This window comes from Apteryx mantelli, chromosome Z (genome assembly GCF_036417845.1).
Source record: "Apteryx mantelli isolate bAptMan1 chromosome Z, bAptMan1.hap1, whole genome shotgun sequence".
Taxonomy (NCBI): domain Eukaryota; kingdom Metazoa; phylum Chordata; class Aves; order Apterygiformes; family Apterygidae; genus Apteryx; species Apteryx mantelli.
This window is the reverse complement of record NC_090020.1, coordinates 58,312,943-58,339,740: the sequence shown is the minus strand read 5'-3', so window position 1 is coordinate 58,339,740 and position 26,798 is coordinate 58,312,943. Positions and strand designations below refer to the sequence as shown.

The 26,798-nt window shown below is 41.2% G+C and overlaps 2 protein-coding genes across 11 annotated transcripts in view; one reads left to right on the top strand and one right to left on the bottom strand.

Annotated features, from left to right (window-relative positions):
* The window catches only part of BDP1 (B double prime 1, subunit of RNA polymerase III transcription initiation factor IIIB), a 51,215-nt gene extending 40,455 nt beyond the window's left edge, over positions 1-10,760 (bottom strand). For 3 of the 5 annotated variants that reach the window (XM_067316418.1, XM_067316422.1, XM_067316423.1), the window contains exons 1-6: positions 10,564-10,760; positions 6,595-7,147; positions 5,856-5,965; positions 3,083-3,142; positions 2,568-2,711; positions 1,855-1,988 (exon numbers count right to left, since the gene is read on the bottom strand). In XM_067316418.1, coding sequence (XP_067172519.1) covers positions 1,855-1,988; positions 2,568-2,711; positions 3,083-3,142; positions 5,856-5,965; positions 6,595-7,147; positions 10,564-10,760 — 1,198 coding nt within the window. The remainder of the gene's footprint in view (positions 1-1,854; positions 1,989-2,567; positions 2,712-3,082; positions 3,143-5,855; positions 5,966-6,594; positions 7,148-10,563) is intronic. The other 2 variants (XM_067316420.1, XM_067316421.1) reach the window with 1 other exon arrangement.
* An 8,370-nt stretch (positions 10,761-19,130) lies between these two features.
* On the top strand, positions 19,131-25,041 carry LOC106486380 (survival motor neuron protein-like). Of its 6 annotated transcripts, none has more exons than XM_067315859.1 (9): positions 19,131-19,182; positions 19,324-19,395; positions 19,716-19,841; positions 20,129-20,329; positions 20,755-20,895; positions 21,964-22,035; positions 22,586-22,696; positions 23,624-23,709; positions 24,773-25,041. In XM_067315859.1, the coding sequence occupies exons 1-8, from the start codon at positions 19,144-19,146 to the stop codon at positions 23,678-23,680; spliced, it is 819 nt and encodes a 272-aa protein (XP_067171960.1). In that variant the 5' UTR covers positions 19,131-19,143; the 3' UTR covers positions 23,681-23,709; positions 24,773-25,041. The 6 variants fall into 6 exon arrangements, with proteins under 6 accessions (XP_067171960.1, XP_067171959.1, XP_067171961.1 ...); XM_067315858.1 differs by having other exon boundaries at positions 24,424-25,041; XM_067315860.1 differs by having other exon boundaries at positions 23,624-23,713.
* The last annotated feature ends 1,757 nt before the right edge of the window (positions 25,042-26,798 follow it).

The window sequence follows — 26,798 nt, the reverse complement described above, 5'->3', positions numbered from 1 at the left end:
CTACAGATTCAGAGAAATTATGATTACAATTGACCATTAGGTTATCTAACGGAGCTGCAAATTGAGTGAATTGGAGTATCCCAGTGAAATTTAAAGTTACGTAGTTAAAACTTAAGTATTTTTTTGTAATCATCATGCAATAAATCATCCCAACATTAATGAGAAACATAACATGAAGGTATATCAAACTAATTATAATTAAATATTCTCCAATTTTCATACATCAATTCACTGAAAGAGAACATGCCTGATAAGAAATTATGTAGATAAGTAACCAACATTTCCCACTGTCTAGTGAAGAATCAGGTCTACTAACACTATTCATTTCAGCAAAAGCAAGTTTGAATAAAACATCTTTTTATATATATACACACACACACATATATAAACACATATATATGTACATATATATACATGTGTGTGTATATGTACATTCATATATATGTGTATACACACACACACACACACACACACACACACACACACACAGCCTTACTCATTCTCTACTGAGTCAGGAAGATAAATGCTGAAATAATATTAATATCTTCTCACAAAGGTGGGACTATAGCATAATAGGGACTATTTGCATTCTAGAAACAAGTAAGTAGCTTTCACAATCATGTAATCATACACCTTCACATCAGTCTTTCTTTCTGTAAATTCAATTCCTAATATACTACTCTGTATGATATTTAGTTGTATGGTATGTTCACAGTCTGAACAGTGACTTTTTCCCTCCACGGAGGATTAGTGTCTTGACTTCAAACAGCCATTCTTGATGACATTTGCTGAAAATATAGCAAGTAACACTTAAGGCTAATTCAACATGTCATCACTAAAAATACATCCTGCAGCTTTCATAGTTATACAAATCATATTTGTATACTTTCTAAAATATTTCTTTAAAGAAAAGACATTTGCTTTTTTTTTTTGCACATTTATTTTCTGCCATTTTTAACTGGTTAAACTTGATTTTGCTTACAGCTCAACAAAATGAAAAAATAAAGCTCAAGAAAGGAAAAAGTTTTCACTTTGGGTAGAAATTTCTTCATGTCTTATTTTACCTAAGTACCTTTAATAATATTAAATGAACCATTAACAGAAAGAATTGTCTAATCTACCATAAGACTGTAAAATGTGCCATATGTTTAGTAAAGTTAGTAAATTAAAGCTAACCAGCTCCAAAATGTGAATTTATGAACACAAACACAAAAAGAAACCAGGCATTTTGCACACATTCATACTATTCTTTGTAAGCAGAAGACAATGTAGTCCAAAAGCAGCACAATGAATTCTGAAGCTAAGTTTTTCATCTACAGTTGTAAAAAGTATTTCCAGTTGTAAAAAGTTGTAAGCCTAAGGACAATAACCAATTCACAGCAGGCTCAAAAATCAAAATAAAAATAAATCACAAAAATCATTCTGTGCTTATTGACAACTATCAGCCCATGTAGAGACAGCTTATATCATTTATTCCTGCCCATGCTGGAAGAACCAAGTAGAGAAGCTGTTAAAAATTAGGAATTGTTCCACAGGCAGCTCAAATATCCTGATACTAGAATCCAAAACTATCTTTTTGATAAAAAGGCATGTTAGCACTTCCACAGCACCTAGTGGTCCAGGACAGAATAAAGTCACAGGCATACTACATATCATAGGACACCAGATTTTTTTAAGCACGTCTACTTTCACAGCAAACATCAGAGCTCTGCTTGTTATAAGAGTTTGCAGACTGAGACTCTGTCACACATGAATAGATCCATCAACTTCATTGGGAAAAAAAGTTGTAAGTACAGAGCATTTGCGGAAAACCAAGCTTTTACTTTCAAAACTTGAAACCAAAAAAATACTCACCTTTATTTGACCACGGTTTTGTGTAAAAACTTTTTCTGAAGCTGGAATATGTAGTTGTAGAGCCACGCTCAAAGATGGGATCATTTTCTTCTACAACACATGGACCTTTTGTCCTTAGTACTTCTACAGTTAAACTGGAACAGCAAACAAAAAGATACTAATCTGAAAATATTACTAGCAAGACACATTGTTGATGTTTATGAATGAACTATTCAGATTTTTGGAAAGTCAATAATTTGATACTCTAGTATTTTAGAACAGTCATACCATTCTAAGCAAAGTTACTGAAAACATTGACACCTGAACAGAGCAGCAAGGTTCAAGATACAAAGCTGGAGCAAATCATGCTGACAACAGAATAGCAATGAGCAGGCTCTTGCAACTATGATAAACAAAGGAGTGAACTATGTAGAAGACATCTGGAAGTCTGACGAATATTCACCATTCATTCACTCTAATAAAACATTGCATCTTCCTCTCTCCCTCCTTCTCCAAAAACACATTTCTCGGAGTAAGTATGCTACTACTGTGATGTAGATAATTGCTGCTCATATTTTGTCATATATTTGCACTGTTTTCTAAATTAGGATAGCTTGGCTCTCAACACATCAATACACTCATGTTTGTCCCTGTCCAAGATAACTGTTCTTTATTCACAAACCAAGCAGTAGTCTAGTAGATATTGTCCATGAATTGGATGTAGAATCTGGTACCTTTCTTCATCCAGAATAATTGAGCCATCTTCTGCTACTTTCACTCTAGGAACTAGAAGTGGACCATCCTGACTCTCCTCCCCATTCTCTGCTTCCTCATCATCATCTTCCTCTTCATGATCAGGAGTACTTTTCTCTTCCTGTCTACAAATAAGAGATCAACCAAAAACATTACTTTTGTTAATGTTTTGAATTGCTGCTCAATACACCAGATGTTCAACAATTTAATGAACCACTCAGCAACACAGCCCACTAGCAATGTAATCAACAAAGACTCTGGACTCTGTTTTTCATTCCATTGTACAACGGATGAACGACCCAGAAACATAATATTGAAACAAAATGCTCTTTAACCACCCTCCCCTCCCAAATTACATTTTGTTTAAATAAGGGTTACAATATTGAAACAGTAAACAAAGACTTATATTGTTAATATTACAACACATAAAGCATGCTTTTTTCCAACAAAAACAAAAATCTTTCTGACTCTAAATACCTCAATCACTAAGACTTACTCTTTCATTTGACCCAGTGCAGAATTTTTTTCTGTTCTCTTTTCTTCTGCCAGTGAAGACCTGGAATTTTATAAAACAATAGAGATGAAAGTTCATGCAGACACATTTCTGCTTCACTCTAAAAAAAACACAACTGTCCAAACTTGCTTTTAGTGGATAATGAACAAAGAAACACACAGCTTTCATATTTTCGGTTCTTTGTACCATATCTGCATTTGGTCTAATTGAACAAACATGATTGCTTAATGAGTTTTGCTGGATTTTTGTATAAGCCTTAATTGTTCGAGGCATTTTAAAAGGACAAAGCAAGAGATTTCAAGTAGCAATCTATGAGACTATGATGATGATCACCAGTTGATTCACTACTAATGTTCACAGTACTTTCAACTGAAAGTTCAAAATACTTTATCACAAGAAAGCGAGGATGAACAGCAGCCATTAGCTCACTGAGAAACAAGCACCTTCTACCTCACATCATAAGCTGCTAGCTGATAGTACCACAATGCTGCTACACACCAGCATCTCCATTTTGCATTGATTAACAAGTTCTGTGAGCATGAAAATCACTGACACTTCATTATTAGAACTGGTCCTTCCAGCAAGCACCATACTTTTGAGAATAGCTAGACAAAGTTTTCCATAGCCGCTTGTCAGGTTCTCATCCCTAAGATTTTGCACCATCTCCTGCACCATCCATACCATCCCAAATTGATCTACAGAATCAACACCTTCAAGGCGCGTGCTGTCATTAGAATTACAATTGAATAAAGCTAACATAGTTTACAATATCCAGGTTTAGAGGCATATGGATATATCCATCGTAAGAGTAAGTGGAATGTGAGAGCATATGGTTCATTAAGTTATCTGGTTAATGACTATTCAGTGTAAAAGAAATAACAAATAACAAGGAAAGTCATAAATAAAACAGACACACAAACATTAAGGAGCAGTTGATAACAGGGACAATAACAAACACCAGAACTCTTCAACCACTGATTGACAGACCATTAGAGGAACTACTCAGGCACAGCCTTGAAGAGGGTCAATCTAAACTTCATAATTGATAAAAAGGGGGAAACGGTTATCTTAAGTATTATGGGATATTTGAGGGGCTTGTAGGACTGTGAGAAACTTACTGCATATCAGAAGAGGCTCGTGGGATTACGTAAAACTTATTAGGGGATATTTATGGGAAAGGGAAGGATCAGGATCAATGGAGAGGAACATCCATGGGAAAACGGAGAGGAAGGGGGATAACTGGGCCAGTCACATAGAAGCAGGTTGCCAGTCAGTACACTTGTCTGACTTAGCCCTCCTGCCTGAGCTCTGCAGTCTATCCTATCTTCTTAAGAAATCTGTTTCTCAATTATTTGTTCTGTTTTTGTGGATTTGTTACTCTGTGTGAGTGCAGCAAAGCCTAAATGCCAGCAACCGGAAAAGATGCTGCAAGTCACTGGGCCTGTAAGTCTAGGTGCCAACAACTGAAGAGACCACAGACCATAGGTCTAAGTGCCAAGAACTGGCAAGTGTAGGGTGTATGAAGTATGGTGTTGAAAGGTTTGAGTGCCAGCAACTAGAGAAGGGGCTGCAGGTCACAGGGCCTGTAGTCTAGGTGCTAGCAACTGCAGAGGCCAGGGTGTGTGGAAATCTAAGTGCCAGCAACTGAAAAGACCTGGCTATGCTTACATTTTTCCAGCAAACTTAATCCTGCGTGCATGTGTGTATGTGCAATTTGCTAGCAAACTTCAAGCTCAACTTGCCAGTGAGTAGGTGGAAACTCACATGTGGAAAGACTGAAGATCTGAATCAGTGGCTTGGTAAGGGCCCAAGACCTGGACATGAATATTAGGGGGACTGAGAGTCCATGCTAATATCTGAGGGATCCACAATTGTGGGGGTGATCATGAGACAAGTGTGAGACTACATGCATCTGTTTTGCTAGCAAACATGAAACTGAACTAGCCAACAAGTAGGAGGAAACACACACCCTAGGCCAGAGAGCTCATAGTCCAGGCATGGTATGAGACTTGGAAGTCATGCTGAATTCAAGGGATCTGTCACTGCGAGCGCGCTTATGAATCTAGAGAGTGAGGGTGTGCTTGTGTTTTCACTAATGAACTTCAATCCTGATCAGCCAGAGAGGAAGAACAGGACTTGGCAGCTGTGTAAAGGCACTGCTCTGTCTGTGGTAGTGTGTGGCCAGCTGTGCTAGCGTCTTCTGTGGATGCGACTACCTGGGATACACACTCAACCTTGCTACTGGCCAAACCTGCTAACAGGAACAGCAGCAGCTGCATCGATCCAACTGGGATGGAGAGACCTCCTGGGTCTTAGAGTGCACCCAGCTGCACTATGGCAGCCTCAGGGGGAGGAATGCTTGGATCCTAGAGCCCACTAGATTTGGTGACCACCTATAACATCCCTAGTATCCATAACTAGGGAAGTAACTGGAGCTATACATAAAAATAAAACAAACACACACACACACAATGTTATTCTGCATTTGACATTATTTGTCCAGAGATAAATCATCAGTGGGGGCAGCTTCATGTTTTCATATTTCATCAAGTACACTAAGCTCCATTCTCACTTCTGTACAGAAGCTGAGTACATGTGAAAATGTTTATAAGTTTATGTTGCTATTGCAACGGTGCTGCACCAAAGCTAAGAAATAATACTTCAGTTTTAAGAATTGTCCTTTTCACAGTTATTAAATTGGCAGAAAATGGAAAAATCATTTGACCTAAGGAGGGGGGAAAAAAGTCATACTTACTTCATAGGATTGTTTTCCGGCAGATAGTATATCAAGTCTCTCATAGTCATTTTAGAACGATCTGGTGGAGAACGTCCTTCAGTTACTGGAGGCCTGTGTTTCAGCTGTTTCTATGTAAAAACAAAACAACTGAATTCACCCTGAAAATACCTTATACTTCACAAATAAATAGTTTTGCTTTGTTCATGAAGCACCCAATTTAGGGTGTTTTTTTTCCTCTCAACCACTGAAGTAATTTTAGCTTAGAAGTGTCCATTTGTCAGAGAGGACACCAGCAACCCCTAAGTAATTTAAACTCTCACAGAAATTCAATACTCTGTGCAGGCAGAAGTGAGAACATCAGAGAACTTAGTCAATGATTAAGTCGAAAAGACATGAGGAATCCCAAATGCCAGGCTTCTTACAGCACACTTCCCTGTTGTATTTACCAACTGTGAAGTTATTTAAATTGGAATGCTGACCATTATATATTAGCAGGTCTCAAATCAAAAAGGCTGTGGGTCTAAAGAAAATTACAATTTTTCATAAGATAATCTGTATTATGAGGGAACACAGTGCTGCTATTGCTTACGAATCATTTAAGCCTCTACAAAGAGTTATAAGATACCACAGACTATTAGCAGTAAGCAGCTGACCACTGTCAGAAAACTCTATTGCAAAGGAGAGGTAATATATAAGATTAGGCAAATCACACTTTTCTCTGCCCTTCGTGCATCAGCACAGCCCACCACATGCCTACCATCCGCTCCTTCTTCAGCTCTTCTTTAAGCATTTCTCTTAACTTCCGAGCTTTGAGGATCCTTTCACGGTCAGAACACATTCGTTTCTCTCTTACAGGAGTAGGTTTTGTAGGTAGCTTTTCCTCTTGCAACACTGATCTTTCTTGTGTTGGTCTCTCCTTGAGTGGGGAGGGTACACTCTTCTGCAGGGTATCATCATTTTTCTGAGCAGCTACACCCGCATTTTGTTCTTTGTTGGCTGATTTTTTAAATGGGGAGAATTGTGGCACTTGTGGCACAGGAGTTTTCTTTTCAGGCAGTATGGGAGACTTTGGAGAACTTTCAGCATTAGTCTTTTCTGATGGAGAGGAATCCTTCTGAAGTGAAGCACTGCCATCAAGAGCTTGAGATGCTCGCCTCTGTAGTTTTGATGATGAACGTTGTGCAGATGAAGGTCCAGCTCTGGGTTTTGCAAGATTGGGCAAAGTGGAGATCCGTTTTCTTCTCTGTGTGGGCATCTCTGCAGGTTTACTAGCTTCTCCAGCATCATTTGAGCTGTCAGTCTTTTCATCTCTGGAAAGTTCACACACACAAAAAAAAAGGTATTCTGAAATACTTTATGGTGACAGTTTTACAACTTTTAGCATCAGTATGTATATTTATGCACCAAACAATATAAATGCAGTGCTACAGAGAAATGCAACTATATACAAGAAGCCACACTAGAACCAATTTGCAGCTGGTACTTCCTCCTAAACTCATCATAAGAATTGGCATATTATTTTATAATATTAATTACTAATGTTACAAGCTGATTGACTAATAATGCTCAACACACACATTCCTTCTTTGCCCTCACCCCTTTTTTTTTTTGGGAGGTTCTCTACTTTTATCAGAGAATATCAAACTCCACAGTACAATAAAGCTAATAAAGCTTTGTAAAAATATGCCACAATGTCAGTTACATATAAAAAGCGTTCAATAAACCTATATGCAACAAGTAGTTTTATGATTTTCAAGACGATCAACCTGAACATTCCTCTTATGTATTTGCAAGTAGATAATATCTGAACTGTGATTGCACCCCCCCCCAAAAAAAAAGTGAAACTGGACACTACTGTTCCATTTCCCATGCTGATCACATCAAAAGTGAGCAGCCTTTTAGAAGCAACAGCTTTTAGCTTCCACAGAAAGCTCTCTTATCTCTGCATAAGGGTTGGAAATGTGTAAGTTTCGAAGTGCAAGCAAATGCCAACCACTATCCCCTTCCCAAGTCTGCAAGCAACTCCAGTGCCTTGACTGACACTCACAGTAAAAACTGCAGCTGAGTCAAAACTGAGTCATAAAGGGTTTCTTAATTTTACATTTGAACTATGCCTTTTTTGTTTCTGTACATAAGGATGACCACACCCATGGTTTACTTACCAATAATCCATCTCCAAAAAATAGTCAGAAGCAAATGCCTCTGAAAGAATACAATAAAAGTATAACCGTGTAGCAAAATTTTTCCAAATCCTCTCCAGCTACTGGCTACCTGTGGCTCAGGCACAGCCTAGAAGTGATGCCTTTGTATTTAACGGCCCCAATAAACTTTTGAAAAATTTGTCCCATACATTGAGTTTATATATACAGTGCCTTTCTATTTGCTTTGAATGGAAATTGCAAGCATCTTACTCAATATCCTTTGTTTTTTGTATTGCAGGAGATAGTGAAAAGTAATTCTTTATTCACCTTCTCACACCACCTCTGATTTACAAACCTTTATCAAAGTACCACACTAGACATTTGAACAGTCAAACATCGTTTAGCAGACACTTATGCTCAGAGAACTTCCTTCTTGATAATCAACAAAATCTATTCATAGATTAGAGAAACACAGAAAAGGAAAGCAACTGACATTACAGATATAGTTCTGATAGGCTTTGAAGGAATGCCTTTGGTTGGATGGAGAAAGATACTTTCTTGTTTGCTTTCATTTTTCTTGCACACCTCACAAGGAACACATTGTGCTGTGTGCCACCAATTTCTGCACTCAGGAAATCGAATTGTGTGACTCCCCTCAAATCCACTCACCCAGAATTTTCAGAGCCACCCAGGTGGCCAGCCTTTAAAATGCATCATCTAGAGAGACAGCTCTCCAAGAAGCTAATACACATCCTACACTGCAAGCAAATCCCTGGGCCTGCTCTCTATTTGATTGCTACAGGCCTTCAAAATCTCCTAGTCAACAGAAAACTTTAAGAAACAGGTTTTCAGTGAAATTTAGGATAAGCATATGAAGGTGAGAAGAGAGACACTCCCACCTGTTCCCTTGCTACATATTCCCAGGTCTAAAAGTTCCCTCAGGTCTCCCAGCAGTTACTATCTAGATACTATCTGCTCCTTCCAGCTGAAGTCTGAACTGAGGACCCCACCACAGTGCTGCAGCTGACCACATGTCCCTTCTTAAAAGGGCTTTTTTCCAAACCCACATTTCTGTGAAGAAGCTCTTTCTTAGCCCTTTTCCCTACCCCACATGTTTCACTGGGCTGGCAAACTGAAGAAGTTTGCACATTGCCTTCAACATGAGCAACAAGGATCACAAATACTTTAAGATTTATACAACTGTTCTACTTTTTCTTTAAAACGGTAAGGTGTGGTTTTGTGGATTTGTTTGCCTGGATATTTTCTGCCTTCATTACCACCCATGAGCCTGTTACTGACATGGCAGAAGCCTATTTTTTGAGCCATGTGAACAGATTCCTTAGAATACTCTCCATTTTAAAACAGCATTGGTATCTAGTTTTGAAACATACACTTAAGTTACACTAAAATACCCATTAAATTACAAATACAAAAATATTTTATAAATCCACTGAATCAGCAGCAGTACCACATAACTGAAAAATAGCAGCTACATTACCTACATTTAAAGAAAAAAAAAAGAGAGATAACATAAGATTCAGTAACCTAACCTCTATAACATATAAAACCTTAAAATAAAGTTTGAAGGAAAAACATTGTTACAACACATTGCAAAACAAGCATAAAAGATACCATAGAAATTGGATAAAAGGCAGTATGGGTAACCAAAAATATATCACAACTAAAAATATATATATATACATATATATATACACACACAGATATTCATACAAGATGCAAATTCAGCTAGCTAAAAGGTGAGAGAAAGTTGTTCTGAAATGTAATTATCAGACTAGGGAAAGGTCCTGAGGAACCGGTCCTGGGATCAATTTTACCAGGTGTATCCATTAGAATGAAGAACACTTGAAAAAAAATAAACAGGCAAAAAAAGCAAGAAAGTTTTCACTCATTAATATAGGGAAAGGTGTATGGAAATGAATGCAAAAAAGGAACTACTGTAAGAACATAAAATAAAAGTCATGCGGTAATGGATGGCTAGGAATTTTTGCTGTGCACTGCAAACTGGAGCTCCCAACTGCAGCAGTGCCAGCAAAACACAGGATCTGACCACACTAGGCCCCTCCTCTGCAGTGTTAAGCTGTATTTTATTTCACACACCTGCAGTGCAACCGCAATAAAGAAGTGCAAATTTTGCTTAGGCTGCAAATGTGCCAGGCACCTAGAAATCGTTGTCTTTGATTACAACACGCGCTGCTGCTACCACTACCTGCGTGAAGGCAGCACAGCGCGTCTATCGCAGGACACCTTCGAGGAGCTACAACCTCGAAGCGAGGAGGGGGCCCGCAGGAGGCGGCGGCGGCGGCACAAAGCAGTGCGGGGGACCAGGACGCCGCCGCGTCCCCGGGCGCCTCCCTAGGGCAGCCGGGGCTGGGACCCCCCCAGCCCGTCTCGCACCGCGATCCGAGCCCGGGCGGCGGCCGCGGCCCGGGCCAGACCCGGCCGCCCAGGGCGCACCGGCCAGGCCGCCCCCCGCCTCGCACCGCGGCCTGCCCGGCCCGAGCGCTCCCGGCGCCGCGACGGCGGCTCGGGAACGGCGAGACCCGGGCGGCCCCGGCGCGACTCACCTTTCGGCCCCTCGTCCGGCCGGCGGGGGCTCGGCCGCCGCTCCCGCCACCACTCCCGCCGCGGGCTCGGCGCTGGCGGCCGCCGGCGAGCCCGAGCCGGGGCCCGGGCTACCCTGCGGCTCCGGGCCCGCCGCGCCGCCGCCCCTGCCCCCGGGCCGCACGTTGGGCCGCACGCTGAGGCGGGCCCGGCGGAACATGGTGCCGCTCGCGCCGGTGGAGGGCACGGGCCCGCCCGCGAGGGCGGCCAGAGAGGGCGCGGAGCTCGGAACACGGCGTCGCCGCTCACGGCATGTCACCCGCCGCCGGCGGGTACGTCATCAACGCGCGACGGCACGGGCCGGGCGGGGCCTGCCCCCGCGACGGCAGGAGGCGCGCGGCGCCGGGGGAGGCGATGACGTCTGTCCCCCGCGCAGGAAGGCGCAGTGCGTCGCGAGACGGCGGCGCTGGCGCGGCGGTTCCGCCGTGCGAAGAGCTTCGGGGTGGGAGGCGTTACGCAGGTGGCAAACACTGGGTGTTGCCGCGGAGGCGCAACCCGAGGGTGCAGCGTCCCTCTCGGCGCCACTGCGCTGTGCAAGTGCTGGGCTTGCTGTTCTCCTGGGATAGTACGTCTTGGGCCTGCAGCATCCATACGAGCACTGACATCTTTGAGCCCTGTCCTCCAAAGGCATGCAAGTTAATCTTATTCATGAGAATACCCCCATTAACTTGCTATTACCGTATAAATAAAGTTAATTACATTCTTGTTAGATTTGGGGACCTGGAGTTTTGGCTTAAAAGTGAAGTCTGTACAGGCTGACCCTTGATCTAGGCAGAAAAAAATCGATGAAGTGTATAAATGCAACACAAAAACAATACTTTCGATATCTCATTAACTCAAAAGCCATTTTTCTCCTTAACTCAAATCTTTATAAACAAACTCCCAGTCATTAGTTTTCCCCATGATAATCAATTTTAAACTAACTAACAAGGGAAGTTCCTCAAGCTGGGAAAGTGTTTTTCTTTGAGAGGGCTTGGACAGCACAAAGCACCCTAGGATTAGAAAATTACCCTTTTACTTTCTACTTTCTAAACTCATACAGTAATGCAGATACAGCAAAGTGACCTTTGGGATTGGATCAGGTATCCATGAGTATGAGATGTGAGAGAGATAAGAGATAGCCAGGAGGAAGTGTTTGCAGATGGATGAGAGAAGGGTGATGGCAGAGCAAACAGGTGAAAGTGTGCAAAGCTAGAAGGAGAAAGCAAGTTGTGCTCAAAGAGAGCAGCAAAGTACTTCTTTTAAACTTTGCTTGGTAATTATAAGTGACGGTGATCTATGATTTTCTGCTTATTGCTTGATCAAAAGCTGTGAAATCTCACAATATACATAGTCATTTTGAAAATTGTTTTCCCTATTTCATATACATACATTCTTCTTTGAAATCTTGAATTCCTGGCAAGAATAGCTGTTAGCTCAAGAGGCGCAGACTAGTGGTGCTGCAATGTCACAATTACTTATTTTGCAAGAATACCTAACACTCAGCATGGCGAGTCTGCATATCATGGAGTTTTCATCTCTATTCTGAATTTTTCTTAAAATTTATCTCTGGGAATCCCTTAACTGTGAGATGCAATATCTGTTTTCATTTATATGAAAACATTCAGAGTTGCAGTAAAAAACTGGAAAATATGACCTAAACATACAGAAGATCACAGAGGGATATGTCTTATCTGACCCACTGAAATAACTTCAAGTATGCAAAGCCCTTCTTCACTCCTGGAACAGCAGTAGTTAGAAAGCTGATCTGTCCCTTCTAGCTATGCTAGGGCAATACCACACACTTATAGGCCTGCCTTGCTTTCTCAGACCGTCACGGCTGCAGCACTGTTAACCCTACAGGACCATATTTCTCTTCTTTTGCTTTTCCAGCCGTCTCTAGGAAAGGAAAGGAAACACAGTTGCTTATACAAACAGCTTTTTTGCTTTCGGTCTCGGAGGGACGGCGCTGTGAGGTGAAATGGCCGCCGCGCCGCGCCCCTCAGCAACGGCCGCCGCTCGTGCCGCCCGCACCGCCCGCCGCGCCTTAGGCCCCGCCCCTCCAGGGCGCGGCGGCCGCACGCCTCCCGCCGACAGGGCGTGGCTTGGTGGCGGCCCCTCGCCTCCCTCGCCCCGCCATGACGTCATAGGGGCGGCAAGGCGTTATAAGGCGTGCGCGCCGGAGGCGGAGGGGTAGAAGGTTCTGGCAGCGGGAGCGGTCGGTTGGAGGGAGGTGCGGCCCGGCAAGGCGGAGTGTCTCGCCATGACCCGTGAGTGTCCGGCCGCTGGCAGGTCCCCGCCGGCGGTGCCGGGAGCGGCGGAGTTATGGGGCTGCCGGGGGGGCCTTCAGAGGGTGGGGGGAGCGCTTTGGCCCCTCCACTGTAATGGCGCCGGGCTGCTGAGGCCGGCAGAGAGGCGCAGCCTGGGCGCGATGCCGGCAACTGGGGGCGGGGGGTGCCGGCGGCGGTTGGGCTGTCGCCGTCGGGTCTCGCTCCTTGGGACCTTGTGTCTCCACAGCGAAATCCCGCGGGAGTGTGTGGCCCGCTAGGGCTGAGGCTCCCGAGGTCCTGCCGCCGTTTTAGGCTTAAAGCAAAGATGTCCTCAGCGTCCCCTGGCGTAGCTGTTTGGGGGGAGAGGGGAAGATGGTCGGCTAGAAAAGCAGTAATGCTCAACTTCAGTGTTGGCTGCAAATAAAGGGTATTTAAAGGGTTGTTGAATACTTAATAGCTCACTGCCTAATTTGTGGTTGAGGCTGTCGCTAAAAGCAAAATAGGACTTGCAAATCATCACCTTAGTTAAAATTAATGTTAGTATATCTATTCTAAAATGGCGGAGAACTCTGAACCAAATCTAGAATACTTAGAGATTACCTAACAGTAGCAGGGTTGCTATGTTGTCTTCTCCCTACTATATTTGGCAATACAGAAGCTGCCTGTTGTTTGAGGAAGTGCCTTTGATATCAGACTTAATTTAAAAAAATGTAGCCGTCAAATCTGCTGTAATGCTGAAAGTGCAAAAGAACTAGCCATAAAGCAGTTTGTGTGCAGATTAGGCTTTGAGTTTATGGAGGAAGTGGTAGGCTTATGGATTTTGATATTTTTTCCTGTTTTGCATGATAATAAAATATCTATAAGGTTAGGAGGGGGTACAGTATTCCACATCTGATTACAGCAGAATGATTACGTACTTCATTTTAGGACAGCCTAGTTCAATACAATATCAGAAATACTAGGGGTGGAGGAAGTTGTGGTATGTTGACATACTCCATGGTCTTATCTTTAGTGTATATTTCTAGAGTTCAAAGCTTTGGTATCATCAGACCTGAACTAGATTTTGTATTTTCAAATACTTGGTGGCAGGTGACTTTTCTTCCACTGTTAAGTTCTGGTGTGTGAGTAGTTCCTTCGCTGCTCAGAAAGTACCCTGGGGTTCCTGATCTCAGATGTCAATCCTTGTTACCATTCTTTTGACCTCCTTCCAATAAAGATTATTACTGCTTGTTCCAGTTTGTGCTATTTGGAGATCTCTTGTTTATCTTTTCAAGAACTGCTGGATCTTGGAATTCAAAGAGCAGGGACAGGTAGAACTGAAGCAATATGTCTTACAGAGTTGGGTAAGGTAGGGGATTCTAGAGCATAGTTATAAGCAGGAGAAGGGTATATGGGCCTATATGTGGCCTTCTTTCTTGAATTTCACATTATGGAAAGCTGAATAGAATTCTTGTCGGGATTGGACTACATTCCATGGAAGACTTAGGCTGATGTTACAGACTGTAGAAAACTGCAGTCTTGCCTGGAGTCAGCATCCTGGGTGAAGTACTGGGGCCAAACAATCCTTGGCAACACTTTCTTGGACGTTTACGCTTCCTTTTAAAGAGTAGTTTTGCTCTGTGTGCCTACTCTAGTGCTGTGCTTTTCTACCTGCTCTCTTTTGCTGTGCAGAAGTGGCAGCCAAGCTTTTCAGCAATGCCATTCAGCCTGGTTCTTCAGCTTATCTTTTTTGCAGAGTACTTCTGCAGACACCATGCACAACATTCCCTTGGAGAGGAAGGGAATGCCTTAGGTTAAGGGTGGAAGAAAACTGCTGTATGAACTGGAACTATAATAGTGTGTTTTGACTTTGTGCATTTCTTCTTTATGGACAAAGAAGAAATCAAGTTTCTTTAGGCACCACAGAAGACCTATTTGATTGCTGCTAACTTGTGCATACAACACTTGTGCCTCCTGAGCACTATAGAACTCTGGAACCATTTTTAGCCTGGAATGTATCATCTGCCCATGAGTCATCAAGTCCCAATCAAGCTGTAATACTGCTGGAGAGCTGTTTCACTTTAGTTTCTGAACAAATAGTGGCCCCTTTTCTATACTGCAGGACTCTGGGAACAGGATCTCCTTGAATGCTCATGAGGAGGGTGATTAGGTGTTCTCTAAGCTCTTGCAAAAGGTAAGTACATAATGTCCTGTCACAGACGAAGTATACCTTCCAAGGCTGGACCAGCCTTCAGGAAGCAGCAGTCAAAATACCCACTTCTTTGGACTTTTAGCACCACTTGCCTAACCATATAAAAACCATAATGGTGTCCAGAATATGCAGTACCCCTGCTTCCATAGGATGGCTCTTGTCTACTACTTGATGTGGCAGGTACACTTAAACAGAATGAGTACAAAACTCTGGATTATGTCAAGTTGGTGTTTAAAATTTTCTTCTGGACCTGATCCTAAACTGCTTCTGCAACACCTGAAATGACAGGCACCTGAAGATTATCTATCCTGAAGATAAAAAGAGCATAGGTAGTCTTAAGACTGGAAAGAGATTGAAACAGGCACAACAAATTACAGAGATTGAGCTGTCATTTTTTGAGTGTGGAAAAATAACTTGCAGTCATGTTTGTCCAAGAATACAAGTGATTACATCTGGAATACACTGGAATACTGAGTCAAAAAGAAGCAGGGCAAGAAATACTAAGCAAAGAAAACAACCCTGGCAGGTGAGCTGAAGAGTATACTTGAACTGCTGTAAGAAAGTGGATACAATGAAAAGGTGGTCAGCAGTGTGGAAGAGTTTTGTAACTGAGGTGGCTATGGCTGCTGCCAGGAGGACTGAGAATTTGGATAGCTATAACTGCTCTGAACAACAGTTGTGTGCTGTTTTTGATGTTATACCCTCAGGAATTCTGTCTGATCAAAAAGCCTGGTGTGTAATCAGTCCAGGGGTTGATAGTCCTGGGGAAAGCTTGCCTGTCCCCTGAGGAGCTGTCTTCTATACTGCAAACATGTGTGTGTGTATATATATATATAAAAACTTTTGCTTTTGTTAAATGTAATTTAAGCACTGGCTAAGGCCATGCTTAAGTGTTGTGCTTACCTTTTATGTTAGTATTGAGTACCTGTATTTTGCAAGTGGCTGTTCCCAATAGCCACATTAAACTTGGAGACAACCTCAGTGTGTGTCCAGTAGTATCTCAAAACTGTGGCGTGGCACTTCATAGTGTTGTGTAGAAAGTGGAAGTAGGAACATGTATAACCATCAGTTCCTGCATAAACTGTATAATATATCTTGTAGGTGGGAATCAGCGTGAACTTGCCCGCCAAAAGAACCTGAAGAAGACTCAGGAGATCCACAAAGGGAAAAGGAAAGAGGATAGCTTGTCTGCTTCTCAGAGAAAACAGAGGTAAGATCTAGTACTGCAGGAAGATAAAAGGAAAAAATCTTCCAATTTTCTTAAAGAGAAGCTGTGCTTGCGAATCAGTCATACCTGATACAGTGATCAGTCTTAGTATTTCCTCAGGGAGTTCTGGGGGAATCAGACAAGACTTAATCCAGACCCTGGCTGTGCTACTTACCCAGAATTCTTGCATGTATTGTGAGCTGCTTTCCAGAATGATTACTAGAAGTACCTTCAGACTGCTCTGGTATACTCTAAATGCAAACTGAATGTAAGGCCTTTTGGAGTTTGAATGTAAAACTAAGTTGATAAATGGATGCTATTGGTACTAAAAATCCTACAGGTTTAGATGAAAGTCAGACTTCCATCTGCTGAAGTGGTAGCACTGCCAGCTATAACATTTAAGAGTTTGAACCTAAATCAAATTACTTTCAAATCAAATTGGTAAAAGCTTGCTGCATAGCTACTCAGATCAGCTAAACTCCTTAAAATGAGTGAAATGGGAAGAAAAAAATGGTTCAGAAATCCAGTGTCTCAGTCAAAATGGGATTTAAGTGCTTTGCTTTAGTTCATGGTCCATTTATGTGCTAGAATATAAATACTAGATGCAGGTTTATAAGCAGCTTCTTTTTTGGCAAGAGTGGGGGGGTGGCAGGTATTTCTTTTGAGCAGCTTTTTGCCTGGTATTACAGGAAAAGATAGTGTCAGTAGTTTGAAGATGTTCAATCCATTATGTCCTTATTTCTGAAACTTAAACAGATGTTTAATGAAGCAACTTGCATACAACATAGGCTTCCTTGGTGTCATAGACCAGAGTAATAGAGATACTATGAGAATGGCTAACTCTGTTTTATACTAATACACATATACTAATTTTTTTCTTTGAAACTGGCATTACTCAAGGGCTGTAGAAGGCAAGCCAGGAGAGGCTCTATTTTGAAAAACAGCCAATATCTGAAATCTAACTTTTTGTTTCTTTACAGAGACTCTGAAATCATGCAGCAAAAACAAAAAGCGGCTAATGAAAGGAAGTCTCTGCAGGCAGGAGCAAAATGAACTGTCTCTACAGAGGAAACCTAATGGGAGTGCATCAATGAAGCTAAAGGGCCTAGAAGATCAGACATTTATAAAAATGGCCAGCCATTAAATGGTTAAATGTTTATCTCATACTTGCAGACTTGTCCAATTTGCATTTCTTTAGAGTATTTTCAGGTTAGTGTAGGCTTAGTTATCTGAAATGTTATTTCAAAACTGACTGTACTCTTCTGCATGCATATAAGTAATGGTACCAAGCAATAGCTTAACTCCAGCTTTTGTTGCAATTGCTGGTTTCACTTATGGTTCCAGTAATAATGAATTTCTGAATCTGCAGTTAGACCAGATTTTTTTCCTTGATTTCTTAAAGAACAACTTAATTGAGAATGGAACATGTAAAATGTGCTTAAACTTAAAGGTCTGAACTGTAAATCTCATCTTAAATTATTTTTACAATAAAATGTTGCATGAAATATTGTCTAATTGAAATGGTTATGCTTGATACATTAGTTAATTTTTTTAATAATTAACTAATCAAGAACACTCAGATTGAATTGGAGAAATATAATCTGGTAGTGTTAAGTCTGTACTATAGAAGATGCTTATCTAGTTAGTCTTCACTGGTGTACTTCAGCAGACCATGAAACTATTGTTAATACTAAAGAGAAGCTACAGGTTTTGAAGTTAATGAATTGAAGATATAAACAGATTGCAAAACTTCTGTCACTAAAATGGTTGAAACTTGCTGCTTTCTCAAACTAGTCTCAAGAATAAAACTTAGTGCAAGTGAAAATGCAGTGCTTGCTTATGGACAGGTTGGCTACTTGAGCATATTGTGTACTAACTGAGGTAAGCTGCTTTGAAAACTGTCCCCCCTTCAAGATATTTGAAGTCTCTGCTACTGCTTGCATAAACTCTAATGGACCTAAGTGCATTTACTGTTTACAGACCTGATGTAACTTGAGCAGTTTCAGGGAATATGTAACTAGTTTGGGCAATGCAATACCTATAGCTGGTGATAAATTAAGTGAGTCTTGTTGCTTGCTCTTAATTGGCTAAATCTTGGATCCTGCTCTTATGCTTGCCAGGTTTTTCTTAAATGGCTTTCAAGGATGCAGGTCTAAAGCACCTGTAACAGCACTTATGCAAGTTCATCTAGTTTTCCAAGAAACTGCAGTGCATTCCAGTTTAGAAAGCATTGTTAAAACTGAAATCAACCACTTACTACAAAGCAGCACATCAGTATCTCAGATACAGTGCAGTCTGTAAATGCTCTGGGGTTAAAAATACAGTAAAGAGCAGCTCATGTGACTTCATGTAGTGCTTCATTTGGTAACTCTAAGGCTGGACCCTGTGGCTCCAAGTCCTGGTAGACCTGATGTGGTGACAGGGAGCAGCAGGCTCACCTGGTGGTCCTGTTGTTGTGGGGCTTGGGGGAGGGCAGTCTGCTCTTAACCCAAGGTGTCAGGGTGGGGGCAGCCACTGCTCTGTCTGCTAGGTGCTGACAGTTCCTAGGCACTGCCAAATCAGTATGATTTAGGGTTCTTGGTCACCTTCATTATATCAGCTAACAGCTAGGAGTGTGAACCCAGCTGCCAGAAATCGTATTTTGCCAGCAAACGTGGTGGGGTTTTTCTTTCCTGCAGGGAGCATCTTTTTGTTAGTCCGCGGGCGGGCTTGTGAGTAGCGACAACCTTGGGCTCAAATAAAAAAAAATCACCTGGGGGGTGTAGCGGGCGCGTTCCCGCTCCTCCCTGCCGCTGGGGGCGGGCGCGGCGCCGTGTGCCAGGGGGCGGGGCCCGCCCACCCGCAGGAAGCGGCCTGCGCCGCGCGTGCGCAGTGGGCGGCCGCGCTGGGCCTGACTATGGCGGACACGGTGCTGTTCCGGCGCGGCGCCGGGCAGGTGGGGCGGGGCGGGGCGAGGAGCGGCGCGTGGGCTCGACGGGACGGGACGGGACGGGGCGCGGCGCGGCGCGGCGCGGCGCGGCGCGGGGGGCCGGGCGGCGGAGCGGCGCGGCGGTAAAGCGGGCTGTGGCCTCCGCAGAGCGACGACTCGGACATCTGGGACGACACGGCCCTCATCAAGGCGTACGACAAGGCGGTGGCCTCCTTCAAGGTGAGGCTGAGGCGCGGCCGGCGCCGGGGGCCGCCCGCGGGCTTTGTATTTACCTCTAACGAAAAAAAAAAAGCTGAGCAAATTAACTGCTGGGAGAGGGGAGGGGAGGGGAGGGGGCCTTACCTGGGACTGCTCAGAGATACGCGTATAAATACAGCGGAGTCTGTAAGAAAGTCATGCAGGGTGGCGAAAACACGCGTTCAGGCGTGCTCCCGCTTTGCCCTTTGGCTGCTGTTTTAGCTCTGCTGTAACTCCGTGTCATAGTTGGATATCAGGCAATAGCTCACTGACTTTCTTTATTTTTCTTTCTCCTCCTGAAGAATGCTTTAAAGAACGGGGAGTGTTCAGAGCCTTCAGACAAACAGGAGCAGTGCTCAGGGACGAAGAGAAAAAACAACAAAAAGAACCGAAGTAGAAAGAAAAGCAACACGATGCCATCAAAACAGGTCACCTCAGCTGTAAATTCAAATGTCTTGTGCTGCATGTTTGTTCCTGGCTGTACTAAAAAGTAGCTTTTTCTTCATCTTGAAAATGTGGATGTGATAATGCTTTAGATCTTGTTTATAGGAAGCCGTTATATTGAGCACTTTAACTAAATACAAAGGAAAAATCTTTCTGAGTGAGAGGCATATTTCTCAAGGTTGGGGACAAAAGTTATGTTTGCCAAAAGGCATCCTTTTCAGTGATCATTGGTACAGGTTTTTCTTACCTGCCTCTCTTGCTTCTGTTCCAGTGGAAGGTTGGTGACAGCTGTAACGCTGTTTGGTCTGAGGATGGCAATGTGTACCTAGCAACTATTGCCTCAATTAATCAGAAGAGGGGGACATGCATTGTTATTTACACTGGATATGGAAATAAGGAAGAGCAGAACCTCTCTGATCTACTTCCTCCAGCCGGCGATGAAGCAGTAAATGAGATGGGGAATTCTGGGGAGGTGAGAGGACACTTTTTTGTTCCACTGAAAAGGAAAGAGAAAGCAGGAGAATCTACTTTTTCAGTATTTCTGCTACCCTGCAGTGATGAGACAGGGTATGTGAGAATCAAAACACATTTCTGTTGTGAAGGGACACAAACTAAAAGAGGGAATGAAAGCATCCACTTGAAGTCAATAAGGATGAAAGAGAGGGGGCAGTGAGGAAATCTATGAGTGAAAGATAAAATGGCTAAAATGATGAGCAAGGAAGATGATAAGATTATCAGATGCTTCCCGAGTGGCCTAGAAAACTGAAAGTAGAACTGGGAGGCTAGAGAGAGAAGGAAGGATGTGGACAGGGCTTTCCAAGTACAGTTTTACACTGAAACTACTTGCTGTAGATTCCTGTTTAATGCATATCATAAAAATATGTCTTGGTCTTCTAGAATGAAAATGAGACTCAGTATTCAACAGATGAAAGTGAAAAATCTTCCCAGTCACCTCGAAACAAAAACTGCACAAAAGCTAGATTCTCTCCTCGAAACTTACGTTTTCCCATACCTCATGCAGCTCCAGGCCTGGGAAAGGTAAACTCAGCCTTATGAGAACTAATTCTTATACCACTGTTAATTCTGCTGTCTCAATTGTGAGACAATAGGATGATATTTAACATCGAGACTTCCTTACAAAATCCAATTACGTATATACTTATTATGCATATTAGAGCCTACAAGTACAGAATTTCCTAATATCTGGCCATGGTGTAGACCTTTTGCAGAGTTGTTATCTAGTGAGAAAGCATTCTTTCTAGCTAATATTTGCTTTGCAATTGCCTTGTGCAAGTTTTTTATCTTGACTGTAAAATATAACTTAAAGGAGGGGTTTTGTGCCCTGGACAATGCTGGTGCTGTTAATGATCATGCTGTTTATGCTTTAAAATTGTGCGTTTACAAGCCAGTTCATACATCTCACTAGTACACATGAAATTGTAGGCAGTGAAAGTGATGTCCGATGTCACAGAATGTAGCTGTCAGCGGTAGCTTCTCTACTGACTCACCAGGGCTGGGGTTCTGCTCTTCAGTATTCATATTGTGTAGGGGTCTAAACAACAGTGCAGCTAAACACTGCATTTTGCTTTCTAAATATTGCCATTTGTGCAAGATTTCTATGTAAGGCTTTCTTTACTGTTTCTCTTACATATAACAGTTTTGTATCTGTCTCATATTAAGGAAATATGCACAAGAGCTTAATGGAAATGGCACGTTCCATGTTTAAACACAGAAGTGAATTTAGTCAGCATGTGTCCCCAACCACACAGGAATGGAGAAATTATCTGCCAGTGGAGAATATATGTTTCTTCACGTGAGAGTGCAACCACAGACTTCTCTTTAGAAAACAAAAACGCTTATATTAAATAGTACTGTTTCAATTCCTTGACCTCCAATGACATAAATAATGTAAATTATACTTCTCTAGTCGTGGAATGCTGTTCTGAAATAAATAGCTATAGTGTGTTCTTATTGCTGTTTCATTAAACTGTTGTGATGTGTTGCCTTTAGTTAGGGTTTGTGAATTGTTTCAAATAATTCTCTTAAATAAAATCCTAATGCCTTAAATTTCTTTTTAACTTGAACTATTCAATTATTTCAATACAGCCTGGATCAAAATTCAGTGCACCTCCACCATTTTTATCATGTTGGCCCCCACCCTTCCCAACAGGACCACCGGTAAGTGATAGCAGAGTGAGGAGGAAATGCCAGATGAGTGATCTCCAGTTTTCTAATGGAATGTGCTGGTCTGCTGTGTTTTTAGAACATTTATTAGAGTATATTTTCTGTGTATTGTCCATGCACTTAATTACAGTATCACAAGAATCTAATGCGTAAGGCATGGCGTGTACTCATTTTTTGTGACAGTAAAGCTTTTGGTAAGAATATCAAGAGAAAAAAAGATTTGTATGAAGAGAAATAAATTCTCAAATGGGTTGTGTGCCTTTCACTTGATTAACAGCATTTCACTGATACAGGCAAATATTTTTCCTAAATAAAACCTCATGTAAACAGTCAAGCTACAGGAACCCTATTTCTCTCAAGCTTTGGCAATGAAATGTTTTCAGAAAACATCAACTCTTATTTGACTGCCTTTTAAAGAATGTTTTGAGGACATGTTCTTGTTTTTCAGTTTTGTGTGTTGATCATTTAGAATTGGTTGCTATCTAACCCAGGATGTGCCCCACTGAAACACAGACAACTCGCATTTTCTTTTGTAATTTCCTAGCTGATTCCTCCTCCGCCACCTATGGGGCCAGATTCTCCTGAGGATGATGAAGCGTTGGGGAGTATGTTGATAGCCTGGTACATGAGTGGTTATCACACTGGGTATTACCTGGTATGTGCTATTTCTGTTCTGAAATGTCTTTGTAATCTTGCTCTGGTGTTGCTGCTGCTGTTTTCAGCAAAAAGTTAATGGGGAATGTTGCTTTTTGGCCCTCTTATTCTAACATGATAGCTAGATTTAAGGATATTTCACATTGTGTAAATATTTTCATCTTTGAGTAGGAGAAGATGCTTGTCTGCTTAAGTCGCATGAGTCACACATGTATGTACAGTCAGTGTTGGTTTAGGTCTTTGTGCCACAGAGGGTGTCCTGTTAGGCCCTGGTAGAGCCAGTGTGACCACCCTGAAACAAGCAGTTCTGTTTTTGTGGACAGGTGGTATAAATCTCAATGTGATTATTATTCGATAGTTTTCTATGGATTTTCTTTGAGTACTGGTGGTAGTATAGTGCTTAGAATCAGATTTGGCATTTTTGAAAAGACTTCATTCTTTAATAATTATTTCAGGCAATTGTGGAGATCTGTCATGAGCTGTCAGTGTAGCTGTGAAAAATCTATGACAGAGGACTGATTTCTGTTTTCTTTGTACACTTACTAAGGAAGAAAATTACAAAAAGAATTCAACTCTTGGCATTGGGGAGGTTGGGGAATGGGGCAGTGGCTGTTTAGGATATTTTCAAAAGACTAACTTTGGAGTTTCTTGCCACAGATTATGTAACTGTGGATTTCTTTAATTTACTTTTCATTGAACACCAAATATTGATCTGAAACTATTGTGTAGAGACACTGATTACGATGAAGGCATGTAGTTTGGCATCTGTCCTTTTTAATCCTCCAGTTCTGATAGCCCTAAAGAATTAAAAGCTACTCTTGATTTATAAAGGACTAAAAAAAAAAGTCTTAAAATGTTTTTATTCTGTAGCTTAAGTTTTTATTTCCATGTTAGTAAAAACAGGATTTTGTTAAATTGTGTCCTGTAGGGTTTAAAGCAGAGTCGAATGGAAGCTGCCCTAGAGAGAGAACCCCATCCTAAATAACTGAATATCCATCATTGTCTTCAAGGATTGTAAGTAAGTATTGTAATTTTATGCTAAACAAAGATATACTGTTAGCTGAGAAATTTGTTTGAAATTACAGTTTGTGTCACGAGCTCTCGGAGAGCTTGACATCCATGCAAACGCTTTGGGCTCCAAGAATTCCCACTGCTCTCATGCCTCAGTTTCTGCCAGTATTGATCCCTTCTTGCCTAGCAGTAATGGAATAGTATCTTCCTGGCCAAAGAAGAAGTATTTTCTTACTCTGATGAGAAAGTTAATTCCTGCATCTCTCTACGTCAGACTTAACAGGGCATCTGACTTGAATTATTAAGACAACTACTTTAATTGTTTATGAGCGATTTTGAAAATAAGCTGTTAAGTAAAATGCAGTTTCCACAGCTACGTACACATCTTTAGACACAACTACTTCTTTATGAAGAAGGATCTCTAGTTAAGTTTTGTTTTCAGGACAAGATCACATTTAATTTTTATATTCTGTTGAATTATTCCCTGCTAATTTGAATTATTCCCTGCTCATTACTTTCGTGTCTGTGCTTTCATCTGAAATTATTTGTTTAGAACTTGCCGATGCAGTGTTCAATTCCTTACAGAACAAAACTATATTCTAGCACATACTCCTTTTTCTGAGTTTGACAAGCATCTCATTGCTGTGCAGATGAGTTATTCGTGTTTAAAAAAAAAAATCTACATGTACTGACTTAAATTTTGTTTCTCTTTTAAAGCCAGGTACAAATCTCTCCCACGGAGAGGGGTATATCACTTGTGAATTGTTTGATGGTGAAGATCAGAATTTTATCAAGACAACATCAACGTTTTGTTAATAGTGATAACTAGTTGACAAATTACTGGAGACTAGTAATTATATGTGCATTGAAACAGGCTATTTCTTAAAGACATCCAGTCAAATATCTATTTAGTAAGCACTGCAGCAATAAGATCAATAAAATGCTCTTTACTTCCTTGAAACAATTTTAAGCCTAAAATGAATTAAAAAAAAAAAAACTACTTGATAGATTTCTTTCATTGCTCAGTTTAACACCTCTTGTAACTATTTTATCTTGTATTTCTTAGACTTTTGATCTGAATTTTTTCATCTGAATTACAATTCCAGTACCTTTCAGTAGAACAAGCAAGTACAGTATTTTCTGCCAAGACACAGGGCAGCAAGGTATGTGACTGTAGCCACTGATGGCAATGACCTAGAAAACAGTATACCACCATATTGAGAGATACCTATTTTTATGGTTAGGATCAGAATCCTGAGTGATAGCTGAACTCAAAAAGGTTCTTTCTTTTTTGTTTCACATGTCTGTGAATAAAGCTTACTTTCAAACATTGAATTTAGGTGTGGTTTTGTTTGTTTGATTGTTTTTTAGTTTCCATAAAAGTCTGCCTGCTATACGAGTTGCTGAAATATGCCAGCAGGTTTTTGCTATGTGGCCTTCTTAACTACTCCTGTGGTACCATACTAAAACCAATATAGAAAAATCAGGCTATGGAAAGGTAATAGAAAGTACAAATTTACACCTCAGCCCTTTCAGTCTTAACTCTTGTAGAATGAAGGCTGCAGGTACAAAACTAGACAGTGATTTCATTAGCACCAGCAGTTTGCATTTCAGGTAAAGTAGCCAAATATGGGTCTGAATTCTGCTGTATTCAGTTCCTTTCTCTGTGGTGGTGAATCTCAGAAGAATAATTTTCCCACAAATAATTGTGCAAAAAGAGAACAGCATAAACTGAAGTCTTAACTCCCCTAAGCCACTTTGAAGGCTTTTCTTTCATTGCCACATCCCTCTAAACTAGGTATGTGCTAGTGTCTGGCACTAAGTTACAGAAAGTCACCATCAGTTTTTAGAGCTAGTGAAATCTGGTGTTCAATATTATTTTTAATGCCATCACGATGATAAATGGTTTTATGATTTTTTATTTCATGATAAAAAGTCATGTAATTGATTTCATTGCAAACAAAACAACAGAATAGAAATAAAAATTATTTTAAATGGGCTTTAAGCAAAATTGTACAAGTTAAGGAAGCTTCATTTTCCATAGAAGATATCACTTAGGTACAATCTGTAAATACACTTGCAAAGCAAGTCAAGTTTTCCAGCATTAATCCTGTCTTCTCTTCTGTGATCCTTTTACATTGCCTTAACACTGCTGTAGAAGAGACTGACATATTTCATCTTGGTTAAAATTTTACAGTGCGTGTTTATTTGCAGTGCAGGTGTATAACTCATAACATGGGGGAAAAAAAACGCTTTCAAACTTCTCTAGTCTTGAATACTTGGTGAAAATGGCAAGAGCCATTGCCAGGATAATTTTAAACTGCTGGACTGGGGATGCTGATCTTTCATGATACCAAACATTTTAAGGTCCTGCATCAAGTAGCCACCCCAACATTCCTATTGTCACAAGGCCAGGCAGTTGAAAAACACACTGGACAAAAGATGTCACTGTTGGTGCACTGGCTTTGATCTGATGCATGAACATACAACTGATATTCAGATCTTTTAAATTAGGCATGTTATTCAGTGTTTTAAAGAAGTTTCTCCAACCAGTTTCTGTAACATTGTGATTTGCTAACAGTGAGAGCTCTCCAAACTTCTGGAAACCTCCACTGGTTGTAACCTTTGCTGCAAAAATACACAGATGTCAGTAAGGATTTAAAGACGCTTCAAACTCATCTGAAACATGAACACAGATAAAATGAAGCCGAGACAACATCATACATGAAAATAGAACAAAATTGTTGCTAGTAGGCTGAAAAAGCAGAACTTTGAACTCTGCTCTTTTCCTGTAATGTATTAATGTTAATTAAGCATTTTACAACTCAGATTGAGGAGAACTGATAAAATAGAGGGTATTTTAGGAGATATATTTATGCTTCAACTAATAGAATAAGGCATTGTATTGTATCAAATACATTGCAATTTTCACATCGGAGCACTGACAGTTCCTCCAGGCAGATAGATTTGTCCAAATTTGAAAAATGTAGTTCTGTGGGGAAACCAAAGACAAATGTACAATGAAACTGGCTTGATCAACTTAATCTGTTTGTTCTTCTGACGGTTTGCCAAGCTTTTTGTAGCTGAACTTC

Excerpts from the sequence above, each read along its gene's own strand:
- LOC106486380 (XM_067315856.1), top strand. The coding sequence starts at position 19,144 with ATGGCGGACACGGTGCTGTTCCGGCGCGGCGCCGGGCAG. Across the intron at positions 20,330-20,754 it reads AGATGGGGAATTCTGGGGAG|AATGAAAATGAGACTCAGTA; the intron begins GTGAGAGGACAC and ends TTGGTCTTCTAG. Across the intron at positions 20,896-21,963 it reads CAGCTCCAGGCCTGGGAAAG|CCTGGATCAAAATTCAGTGC; the intron begins GTAAACTCAGCC and ends ATTTCAATACAG.